The 12422-nt window shown below is 38.6% G+C and overlaps 1 protein-coding gene across 5 annotated transcripts in view; it reads right to left on the bottom strand.

The window, feature by feature from the left end:
• DIP2C (disco interacting protein 2 homolog C) overlaps positions 1-12422 on the bottom strand; it is a 331218-nt gene that overhangs the window by 12419 nt on the left and 306377 nt on the right. For all 5 annotated transcript variants that reach the window (XM_074831885.1, XM_074831893.1, XM_074831874.1 and 2 more), the window contains one exon: positions 8-65. In XM_074831885.1, the coding sequence (XP_074687986.1) occupies positions 8-65 (58 nt within the window). The remainder of the gene's footprint in view (positions 1-7; positions 66-12422) is intronic.

Below are 12422 nucleotides of genomic sequence, written 5' to 3' on the forward strand. Positions count from 1 at the left end.
TACTTACTTTTCCTGACTCCATGAGGGGCAAACTATGTGGAGATCCTCTTTCCACTAAACGAACTCTGTAAAATACATGTAAAAATAATATGCATAATACACAGTTGCATTTATTTGCTTTTCATTAACATTTATTTCTAAAAGGAATAGTTAATGATCACAGAGATTAATGTTATTTTTGGAACAGATGAAGCTTATATCCTGTAGAACATAATCGGGCCCAATATTTAATCTTAGTCAAGACTTATGGCTGGGAAAATAATGAAAAAAAGATGCGTGTGAATGTTTTCTTAAATACTAAATTCTTCAAATGTAGTTGGTGCCTTTTATTTGTTTTTGATAGACTAAATGGAATTCCATGCACAAATTTATTCACAAAAGGGATCTAAAATATTGATTTCCCACAAGAACATCATAAATACCAAGGCACAGACACAAAAGCATGTGAACTGAGCGAGCAACTGCATTCCACTAGTAGTTAACAGTTAAAATCAAAGTCATATCGAGTAACTCATAACCTGGCCTCAGCTTCAAATCTGCATTTGCAATCTATTAATTATTTTCAATGGACAGTGGTTGATAAACATTTTTTTAAAAATCGTTTAATGAAAAATGTTATTACTGCTGAGGTCAGACCCCTTCTCTGAGTGTGGCTTTCTGGTCCTCTCTCTTCCTTTCTTAGATAACTTCTTTTCCCACTAAGGGAACAGAAATGGCAGCTCTCCTTCAGTGGTGTGATGGTCTGGAAGGAAATTCCTCATTTAACCTTGAAAAAGTACTCAGCAGGTTAGAATGAAAGAGACTTTAAAGTGCTAAAATAGCCGAAGATCTCAGCCAGTAGATGGTGAAGAAAATTTGGTAAAATCTAGGCATTCCTGTATCTTAAGTGAGATAATTTAGAAGCTCTAACAGCCCATGAAAAACCTTAAACTTTCCACTCCTGAACATTTTTCATAATCCACCTAACCAAACTAAACCTGGACTTCTGTCAAAAGAGCTGTTCTTACCTCTTTCCTCCCCTCAGCTCTGTGATTAGAAAGAAAAAAAACAACACAAGATGCCTAAAAACCAACCCTGTCAAAGGTAAAGATGAAATGTCAGAAGAGAGGAAGACATAGCTAGGAGTAGATGGGTGGAGAACTGGAACCGGTTAAACTGATCATAAAACTGCAGTCTGTTAGGAGCAGATAGATCTTTTCCGGACTGTTTTGAGATCTTTTTATAGACAGAGTACTGCAGTGCTCAGTTTGGGAAAGGATTGATGAGACACAGAGAGACCTCAGCTAGAGGTCCCTTTGGAGAAGAACAAAGCTTTGGCAAGTGCAGCCCCTAAACATAAAGGAGATGGAAAAAGATTTATTTTTTTTTTTTTTCTCTTTCTTTGCTCCAAAAATCTTCTATAAAAGCTGGGATTGTCGAGGTCAAGGCAAGAATAGTGAATAGTGTTTTATCTGCAGTTCTGGGAAGTCTCTCAACCTTGATGGACGGGGCAGAGCTAAGCCCTGAGGCATTGCACATCATTGCGAACAGTTCCTCGCACTAACAGAAAAAGATACAACCTAAATACCCAGCAATTTCAGACTGCTTTTCCAAGTCTTTTTGAGAGGAAAAGGATGTAAAGTGTCCTACAAGGGGCACCACCTGGAGCAGACACGGTTAGGCAGCTGGAGCCTGGCCTGCTCTCCTGCAAGATGCATAACAGGAACCACCTTCCAACATTTGTTCAACTGCCACAAAACTCCCAGACAGAGCCTGAAGCACTAATTACCACTTCTCTGTGTTACCTTTAATGTCATACTGTCCTTGTTTTACACTCTACTGCTCTCTTAAACCTCTGTTGTGTTACAGGCACACAGACATCCGCGTTTACTACACCATTTTCTGTTGAGGTTCCCATCAGCTGAAGAGCAGCAGGGCTGTCACTGGCTTTACAGAAAAAGCAGTGAAGTTACAACATCCATCTGTTCAACCAGGGACACAGATCTGGGGCAGCATAAACCCAGGACACAGCAGCTTCACTCTAAGGTGTACATGCAAGGCTAAATTAATGCTACTCTATGAAGGGTATGTTTGCATAAGCCACACTTGCATTGCTGTTCAAACGGCAAGCCAAATCATAGGTATTTAGGAGTACACAGCAAAGTCTTTAAAAATAACTCTGTGCATATGGAAACAAAATCAAATCTTCCAAAAAACAGTTGTTAGTAATGCCTATATTTCTGCCTTTTTATATATATCTTTGTTCTGTAAAATCCATATTAGTGTAGAAATATAAAATGCCTTTAACTGAGTTCTTCAAACAACTGATATCTCCAGTCTCTAGATATATATTTGCAGACAGGTAGCTATTCTCAGAAGAACTAGTCATAATCTCAACCACTTGGTATCTCCTTTAACAGACAGTTATTTATTATTTACCAACATTTGTCAAATAGAGACAATCTTCAAAAAGAGACAATTTAAAAAATGTCAGCCATAACCACTGCTAAGAGTGATGGTGTAACAAAGGTCAGGAAGTACGTTATTTGAATTTAAGATTGGTTTAAAAACAATTCAATTTGGATATCAGTAGCAAAAAACCTCTAGGGCAGGAAAAGAGTATGTCAGAGCTGTCTAGCTGCCCAGAGATACTGCTAGCCCTTGCTCCCTTCCCGTTATTAAGACATGCCTCAGTGAAGTGTTGCTGAACTCCAGGCCTAGCAGAAATCCCATATAATAAAGCTATACATTCAGTAGTCAATGAAATGACTACTGGAAATGAATCAACGTTCATAAATCTGACCATCTCTTTCCTCTTTGCTTTCAGCATCTGTGCTTCCTACCTTGTTCTTATTATCACTAACATGTTCTACTTCCCTTCTCCACCTATTTCCTTTAACCTTGTCTGATTTTTTAGCACATGACAATCCAGAAGGCGCAATATCTCAGTTTCCAATTCTGTTAAACCTCTCCCACTCTGTGCTTTCCACTTCACATCCCTACAGAGTTATCACAGTAGTGCACTAAACATAGAAACAGCATTTCCTGGAGGTTTTCTGTGAGGGCCCTGTTAGTGCTCAAAAACTTGGACTCCTTTTTAAAAAGTTTCTGCTAAGCTCACAATCCTTTTGGGAACATGCTGTTAAACCTCTAACAACTCTGAAATAATAAAAGATATTTTGCCACAAAGAGATTTCAAAAAAAGAGAAGTAAAACATTAGATTCTGATGTTACTGACTCCTATGTGCATACTTAATTTTAAGTGTGTAATAGTCTTATTAACTCTACCGGGACTAGTACTGTGAATAAATTATGGACATTAGGCAATAATTTTTAAAATGAGTTTTACTGTGTCTCAGCATAAAATAATTCAATTGTTCCCACTCTTCCCCAAGAGATTTTCATTTTTCCACTGACAAACACAGACAGCAGATATGACTGAAAACTTCTTTGCATTCCCTCCTGAGCAAGCAGCATCACTACCAAGGCTGGTCTGGCAGGCAAGGTTAAGAGGCAGAGCACAGGGCCGACCAGACCCATGAAAAATGCCTCTGAATTACCCAGGTGATGCTGGCAAAGTAACCCATGGCTTCTTACAGCCTTCTTAGGACAATGTTAGTAAACCTCCAAATTCACAAATAATCATAATGTGGTCCCAGACAGCAGAGGTCTGGAAAAGGCAAGTCCTGTTTCTCTGCAGTGCTCCAGCCATTCTTTGTTGGGAGTGAAAACAATCTCTTACAAAGTGAGTGCAGAGCCTTCCTGCTGCTTTCTGCTGCCTTCGAGTCTTGCTGGGAAGGGCAGAGGAGAACATGACAGTCGAGCCAGCCTGGGCAAAGAGCCTGAAGATCAAGTGGATGGGAGAAAAATGCTGCTGTTGGGCGTGAAAGCTACTTTTGCACCTTCTGGTGGTTTGCAGCCAAGCTGAGAGGGAAAACATAAATGAGTGACCCAATGTAGGGCAGACAAAGTTTCTCTCCCACCAATAGAGGGGAGAGGCAGAAGATGTTTAGGAACCATTGTTACAAAGCTATAAGCAATGATGATACACAATGTAGTATTTAAATAGTAAAGTATAGGAGAGTATAATTTTGAGATTTTTTTTTCATTCATTCCTAAGAATTAGTCTTTTTTCTTAAAAAAATCTCTAACTGGAGCTGTACAGTTGAGAAAGCTGCCAATATTTCAGTCTGGCTACTATTCCCTATTTAATTCAGTCTGGCTATATTCCCTATTTAATAGGGAATGCAACTACAACACCAGTAGTGCTAAACTTTTCTTGTTACTATTTAATACACTGGACAGATTTCATTTCCTTTAAATCAAACACTTACTATAGAAAAGTGGGACTGAAATCTGACTTCAGAATGAAAACTGGCAAGCTATAACTGGGCACTGGAATCACTGTGCAGCAAAGGGGATATCAAAATACAGTAACAATGTCTTTGTGCCCAACTATCTTACATGAAACTGCAAATTTTGTTTATGCTCCTTTTTAGATCAGGTCCACTCAGTGATGAAAACTCTCCAAAATATATTCCAAAGCTTGCTAGTATTCCGCACTAATCAGAGAGTTTGTCAGCAAAGCTATTAACTATTGCTTTGGGAATCTGTAGGGGCTGGAGTGTGCAGAGTGGTACTAAGCAATGTTACAATGCCAAAACTGGGCAAACCTTCAAAGCTGGCTGTGCTGTTGCTCTGAGAGAGACTTTGGATTCTGTGATTCTAATAGAGATGGAAAGAGGCTATGAGGTCATCCAAGTCTCACTCCCTGCCAAAAAAAGACTGTTCCCTGCAGTGCACTTTCGAGTGCTTTGTCTACTCCTGTTACAGTATTTCAAATGATGGGGCTTCTTCCACTTCCCTTCAGAGTTTATTTCTCAGCTGAATGTATTTCATAGTCAGGAACCTTTTTACTCTGCAATGCTTGGCATGAACCATTCTTAGCTTCCTCTTGTTATTTCTAACTAGATCTCCATGTCCAATTCAAAGGAGTTTTTCCCACTGTCCCTTTCTTTTTAAATATAACTCAGCTAAAGAGTTTCCCTTTTACCCTAATGCTTGGCCAAACTCCACATCTCGAACTTTTGTTTTTTTTCTTTTATGGCCATTCCTACAAGCTGAGCCATGGTAACTGCCCTCCTCCTCCTTGCCAATGTGCCAGCAGTCTTCTGCTGTTAGCCAGGCCTGGGCACTGAAGCATTGCACCTTCCATCATCTCAAGGTCTTACTTCTCTGTCTATCCTACTGACCCCTCCTCCTGTCTTGATCGGTCTGTTCTCACACTATGTCGCTTTGCAGTCATGCCAGCTTGGAAGGCCAGCTTTTTGGTTTCTTTAATACCAGCTATTTTGCACACTAATTTCTTTCAGTAGCTGTTTTGGAATGCTGCCACTCTTGAAAACCTTCAGCAACAAAACCTAGAGGAAACCAGATAGGATCTGATGCACATACAACTCAATATATATCAAAAACCCACTGTACGTAAGTCCCCCCCTTGCCCATAGCCTTTCCATGGCAGAAAGAAACAGCTGATGGTCTCTTTGGTTTCATTCCAGCCCTATTTCTTAAGTTTCCCTGCTGATTGTCATCTTACATTAGAAGTTGAGCTTGTGGAGAAAAAGTGGGTATTTTCTTATCCTGAAAGAAATTGATGTTTTGAAAATTTTCATGTATTAAACTGGAACAAAAAAGTGAAATATGGAAAGCTGTAAATGGAATCTGAAAAAAAAAAAAAAAGGTTGCAGGTCAGAGAAATAGGTTATTTATGTTTGGTGTTTCAGGGGTTTTTTGTTTTGTTTTGAAATGTAAGTTGATTTAACTCTCCAAACTGAAAATTCTTTAACCACCATCATGAGCAAAAATTCAAAAGTTAAAGTAGGGTGTTTGACCACTTTGAGAATTCTTTTTCCTTAAGCTGAAAAAGATCTGTCAAAACTTGACTCTTCTGATTTCAGCACAATGATCTTTTCTGGTGAAAAAAGACAACCACCTAATTAATTAGAAATTTTAACCAAATTGAATTGTAAGGCATTTAATGCTGGAGAGCACATATGCATTTGTGTAGCTATATCCACAGCACAGTGATTTCCCAGTTCTGACTCAAATGGCTAGAAACTATTGCCATGAACTATTGTCATCACCAACACCTTTCAGATATGTATCTCTGGCTAATGTTGAGATGGTGCCTGGGTAAGACTGATGGTGGGAAAGGGTTGATGCAGCCTGTTCTGGTTTTCTATATTAAGAGGAAAAATGGGCACTGTAGGTAACAGTGGGAACCTGGACTGGGGATTTTTGACACTCAAGACTTTCAGTGCATCTTCTCTCTATTCAAATAGTAAAATATTTCTATATAAACTATTCCAGAATTTATAAGTCAATGAGCTCATTCTACCAAAAATGGAAATACGGATCAAAGACCATAATCTCTGCCTTCCAAAATCATGTACCCAATTCAAATAGCCAGATCAGAAAAGTAGGAAAATGGCATAGCTGAACACTTAAGATAAAGGGGAAATCTAGATAATGAAGAAGAGTTTCCCTGTGTCATCCTGGTTTCCTCAGAGCATTTTCCTCCCATCACATGCCAAATTCAGAGCATGTTTAAATACAACTGAGACTGAAAAAGGGATTCTGGATTGAGGAAAATTTTAGCCAACAAAATGAATAACCATTAAATCTTCCATATGTCTGGGACATATTTTAATCCTGTTAATTCGATATTTTAATCCTGTTAATCTGATAATCAACAAGTTCAGTCAAAGCATTAGCACTAAATCACTTCCTTTAATGTAAAGACTTTTCTTCACTATAAACCTAAATTACATTTCATGTCCCAAATTCCCTGAGGTCAAAGCAAACAGCTTCCAACCCTTCAGATGGCCAAACAAAGAAGCAGAAAAAGCTACACAAGGATTTAAGACAGTTCAGAAAGTTGCAAACGGATCGAAATGAGGCAGAGACTCTGATTCAGGAAGGTAATATTCAAAGCTTCAGAGATTAAAAAAGTAGTAGCAATTTTATCAAATAAACCTATGGGAATATGTAAAAAAACTAAGCCATGTTTATGTCTGTTTTCAACCTTGGGGTACTTTAAAATGTTCATCTTTCATTATACATGAACTACATTAAATTTGTTTAAATTAACTCTGCACATTGTGTAAAACACGATGCACAACTATTTCAAGTGAATGCAGTGGACTGGGACTCTGGAGAATCTGGTCTCGCTCCTGGCCTTACCTCACACCTACTGTGCCCCATCAGGTACAGCATCATCTTTCTCAGGTTCATGTTTCCAAAAACAGGCATAATGCTGCTCTCAGCTGTTATCTATTTATTTAGATTACAAACCTCCCAGGACACAGTGTTTATCATTAATTGTTTTTACAGCACTTTTCATAATCACAATTGTATTCTGATGATTCTGTTTAATGCAATATGCTTTTTCTATTTCATAACCCTTTATCTTCCCAGTTATAACTGAGAAAAAGAGACTTCGCATATAGGGAAAACTTTTATTATAACAAACCTGGGATCTGAACACATCCTCATCTAATCGAATGAGCTTATTTGTTGTTAACAAATGATGGAAATAATTTTAGCTTCCCCCATGCAATATTCATATTCTACATTCACACAATGTAATCAAAGGTGGAATTTCTGAAATCAAGTAATTCTCTTTCACCTGCCCCCTCATCTTGCTACAACCCTCAAAAGTTACACCACCAGCTGACTCACCCTGAATTTTTGGGGAAGAATTTGCAGCAAGTTCCCTCTCCTTAACAACCACCAGAGACATTTCCTGTGCATGGAAAACTTCAACACATGGAGCTATTTTTTCAGTTGAATTAAAACTGCAGGTTACCACTCTGAAGAAAAGGTCAGTGATGCCATGAGCAGCAGTGCCTTGTACACCCGAAGGCACTGAAAAGGGACTGTCCTTTACACAGGACTCTTATTAGGAATCCTGGCTGAGCTTCCCAAGACTCTTCACATAAGTAAGCTCATCTATGCAAAATTAAGAAGGATATGTGAGGCTTGAAGCAACGTATTAAGGGCCATTGAAGAGAGCCATTTAAGAGGATATTACATCTCTAACCAAGTTAGTGACAGATCCTTATATAAATATAGGATGTTTTTACTGTTTTTCAGAGATCTCCTTCCCAACCCTAACCATTCAGTATTCCTGCAGTCAGAGAATCCACTGAGGACAGGAACCAAATGAGTGCCTGAGGCTAGCAAAGCTGGAATGAGTCCCAAAGGTGACAGAGCCCATTTCCCAGAGGTAACTGCCAGCACAGCACCCTCTGCTGAATTATGTCACAAAAAACTGTCAGCATGTGGAACAGCAAAGGCCCTGTCCTCCCGCAAAGGCTGGCAAGAGAAGAGGGGAAAGGAAAGAGGTATGGGAAGCACTTAGGAAGCTCTATCTCCTATAGCACACCACAGTCTGTGGCTAGGTCTGCAGAAGCTACAAAGGCTTGCTCCAAATTTTACATGTATTTATTAAACATTTTTCCTTCCAAAGCAGATGTCTCTATTGTGAAATGCACTCTAAGGTAGCAGTATGGGAAAGCAGCACTTTTTTCTTCACTACTGAAACAGTAAATGTTGATCACTCTTGGCATTTTTAAAGAATCACTGTTTAATGGTCCATTAGTATATACCAAAAAGAGGGAAACAAAGCAACTTAGGCTTCAGAACACACTCTGTAAAAATCAAGTACATAATACATTTTATCTGAAGAAAATGGAAAAATGAAAATTCAATTTTTTTAAGAGATTTCTGTAACCGGTATGGTTAGACTCATGGCAAACTCTGGGAGAGAGAAAGAAAGAAGTATGGCTTGTAGGGGAAAAAAAGGAAGAATTTTTAATAAATCTTCCTCAGAATTGTGAGTGGCCAGATTGCTTTATCAAGTCCCAGATTGTGTAAGGAGCATGACTGAAAGAGGACCTGTAACACCAAAGAAGCTCAGTGCACTGTGAAATGGGAAATCCCTTTTTTTTTCTAACATCATCATCACATTCTTCAGGAACAAAAATGTTGGTGTATTTTAATAAGCTGGAATATCACTGGGAAGTTCAAAACTGGTTTGTAAAAACAAATGAAAATGGAACCATTTTCCATCTAGTTCTTTTACTCATGTTTGAAGAATCACACACAAATAGCACTTACAAACAATGACACGACTGTACAACTGCAATACACCGACTTTCCTGGAAAGCTACAGCTTCTTCAGTTTTCCCTTTGTCTTTGTACTTGGTACACATGACAGTATTCTCTTTCCCCTAAGCCCTCCAGGGAAATCTAACTGGAATTTTTTGATCTGTAGTTAAAGTATGCTAAACCACATCCTCTTTGAAAAACCACATTTAGAGCCAACTCTTATTGTCGCGTTCCACTAAAATCATAATATTCTGATCCCTTGAATATAACTTTATCAAGGGAGAAATAGACCTGTTTCAAGGGAGGAAATACTTCAAGAACTAGTAATCTTGCCTTAGAAAGCAGAGAAATTGGTTTGTAGGGCTCCCATCCCCCTAGTTTAGTCTCACAGCTCAGACTGATTGGGACAAGAGGGGGCGACTTCCTATCTGAAAGTTATTGGATGTTCGTCCCTTTCTCCTGCCCCGCAACAGAAGTTGCTGTATGCCTGGAAACATGAAGCATCTTTCAAAGCTCCTAAAATAAGAACATTTACAAATTTTGTCATAACTCTGGATCCTCATACGTAAACAGTGCAATCCCTTAGACAGTACTGACTCCTCTTCAGTTTCCCAGGTCATCAGCCTTATTCCTAATCACTGACTATCCAGTGCACAGAGGTTGAACAAGTCTCTTGGTTTGTCCCCTGATGCAGGCAGAAACAGCAAGAGAGAACCTTTCTTCCACTCCAGACAGACTGGGACTTCTTCTCTAAGTCAGAATTGAAAGTGTTGATATGATGCTTATCAGCCTGAATTAACTTTTTTTTTCTGGCAGATTTGTTTCCCATAGATCAGAAATAGTGCCAAGGGGATTTTTGAGACAGCAGTGTTTGCATGCCAGAAACAAAACACAATGCTGCTAAAAGGCCAAGGCTGTATCTTCTCCTGAGCAAAACCATGAAGAACGAGGAGGGTTTTGCCAGTACCATGACAGCTTAAACTCTCTAATGAGATTCTGCAAATTAATGGGCAAAATGCCGAAAAGCCAGACGTTCCTACAGACTCCTCAAAATCAAACTGCATTGCTACTTGTTTAGAAGGGAGAGCTACTCTGCAGGATGACCTGGATAAGCTGGAAGGGTGGGCTAACAAGAACCTTATGAAGTGGCTGCAAAGAAGATGGAGACTCCCTTTTTCCAAGGAGTCACACGGAAAAGACAAGGGGTGATGGGTACAAGTTACTCCTGGGGAGATACTGATTGAGTATAAAGCACTGGTGGCTTTCTGAGGCCAATGACTTGTTAGGTCTATGTTCTGAACAGTTCACTGGGTATATAGCACTTCAAACCTCAAAATACACACTTTACCTACTGAATCTCACTGCAAGGATAAAGGTGGCTGGGTGTCAAAGGGGGCAATAATAGATTTTAACCAGACCTTTGGACCACCCACAGGGTGAATAATTGAGGAGTTGGATTTTCTGTAACCTCAAACAGGGCTCTGTATGCTGTAACCCATTACAAGAGCTGGAAAAATGGCTGCTCCCCAGCGCATCAGGGAGCACTCTTCAAAGTTTCTCTTTTGCTACCATTGGCAAATGGCTTTCAAGTATGATTAATCAATTAAAATTTCACAAAAGGTAACTATTTTACTGTCATTTGCCATTAGCATGTCTCCTTCTGACATATCTCCCCCTCCAGTCTCTTTTCCCTACTTGTGACTATAAAATGTTTATCCTCCATGCTGTGACTGTACTACAGAGCACTGCTGCAGCTATAACTTAGATAATAATTTAGCTAAGTAGTTCTTTTGTCTGGTAATCCTATAATAAGAGTATTTTTCAAGGTAGATGGAGTAGAAGTGTTTGAGAATTAGGAAAAAAGCTCCTATGGCTTTGTTGCTTGGTATTACCCAAAACAATGTATACATAACATGAAAGTTTCAGTAAAATATGGAGGAGAAGGATAAACAACTGACAGCCACAATAAAAGGCTATTTTTCTTTTCCTGCATGAAGTCTGAATTTATTAAAATGAAGCCAAAGCCTTCACTGATTCCTTTTGACAGAGCCTGCATTTGAGACTGGGCTCAGCATATAAGCAATCTATAAAAATAAATCCTAAGTAACTGTTTTCACATATCTTTGAAATGCTACAGGTGTTCCATTCTTTTCTGAGGGAATGAGATTCAGAATTTCCATCCTCTGGAATCACCTTTGTCAAGGAGACAATGTCTAAGCAAGTCTGATTGAAGTTCTGGGATGTCTGAATACCCCTGAAGTCCAAAATGAAAAATAAGATTTAGCACGACATACAAATGACTTCCTAAGAAATCAAGTCTGCTAAATGACATAAGTATATACAAGGGTCACCTCTTTTTAAGAGATACACTAATTTTCATCACTCCAAGAAGATCTCAGTGACCACATAAGAGAAGACACCTATTTGTACAGATCCATAAACTGCTTGTTTAATAAATACAGAAGGTAATCAGATTAAAATAATTATTTTAACAATGGAGTGGGAGTATTTCAATGAGAGACTGAATACCACAAGCCACACACTGAATGATAGCCAGACTAAAAAATTATTAAGTTGAACCCAAATACATCTTGGAGCTTCTAGTCTATTTGGCAATATCCTACATCTGGATTTGGCTCCCTCTTTGATGCTAGCTGCCTCACCATGCCTGTGACCAAGAAACTATACAAGCAGCTCACCATTACATGTAGCTCAAAAGGAAATCTAGTAAACCACAAAAGGGTTAAAAAAATCAAATTCTACATTTTTCTAACCTTACTGAAAAAAAATACAGAATTAACTAGATGAAATTGAATAATTTAAATGATCATTTAATGCACCTATTATTTTACCAAAGGGAATTTAAAGACAGGATCAGAACGGTATGAGAGGTAAGGATGCCTGCATATATGAAATTAGAGATGTTATCAAATAAAATTGAGAACAGTGTTTACTAACATTGGTTGAAAGTCTTCATTCTTGCCCAGTTTGGTACAAAATGTGGATGTAGTTCAATAATCAGCTTAAATACAATTTGTAGTCAAAATAAGGGGAAACTGTCTATTACAAATGCATGCAAAATGATATCAAAATCATTATCAATACATATGTGACTTGATTAGTGGCTCTCTCCCCCTAGAATTCTAAGCCTCCATTCTGCCAGAGCTTGTAAGTTGTCACTACCTGCTACTGAACAAGAAGACTGGTGACATTTTACTTGCTTTTGGGGGTAGACATCGATTGCAATGAATTTTTATTTTATGTTTTTGTCC

This window comes from Strix aluco, chromosome 1, assembly GCF_031877795.1.
Source record: "Strix aluco isolate bStrAlu1 chromosome 1, bStrAlu1.hap1, whole genome shotgun sequence".
In the NCBI taxonomy this organism is placed as follows: domain Eukaryota; kingdom Metazoa; phylum Chordata; class Aves; order Strigiformes; family Strigidae; genus Strix; species Strix aluco.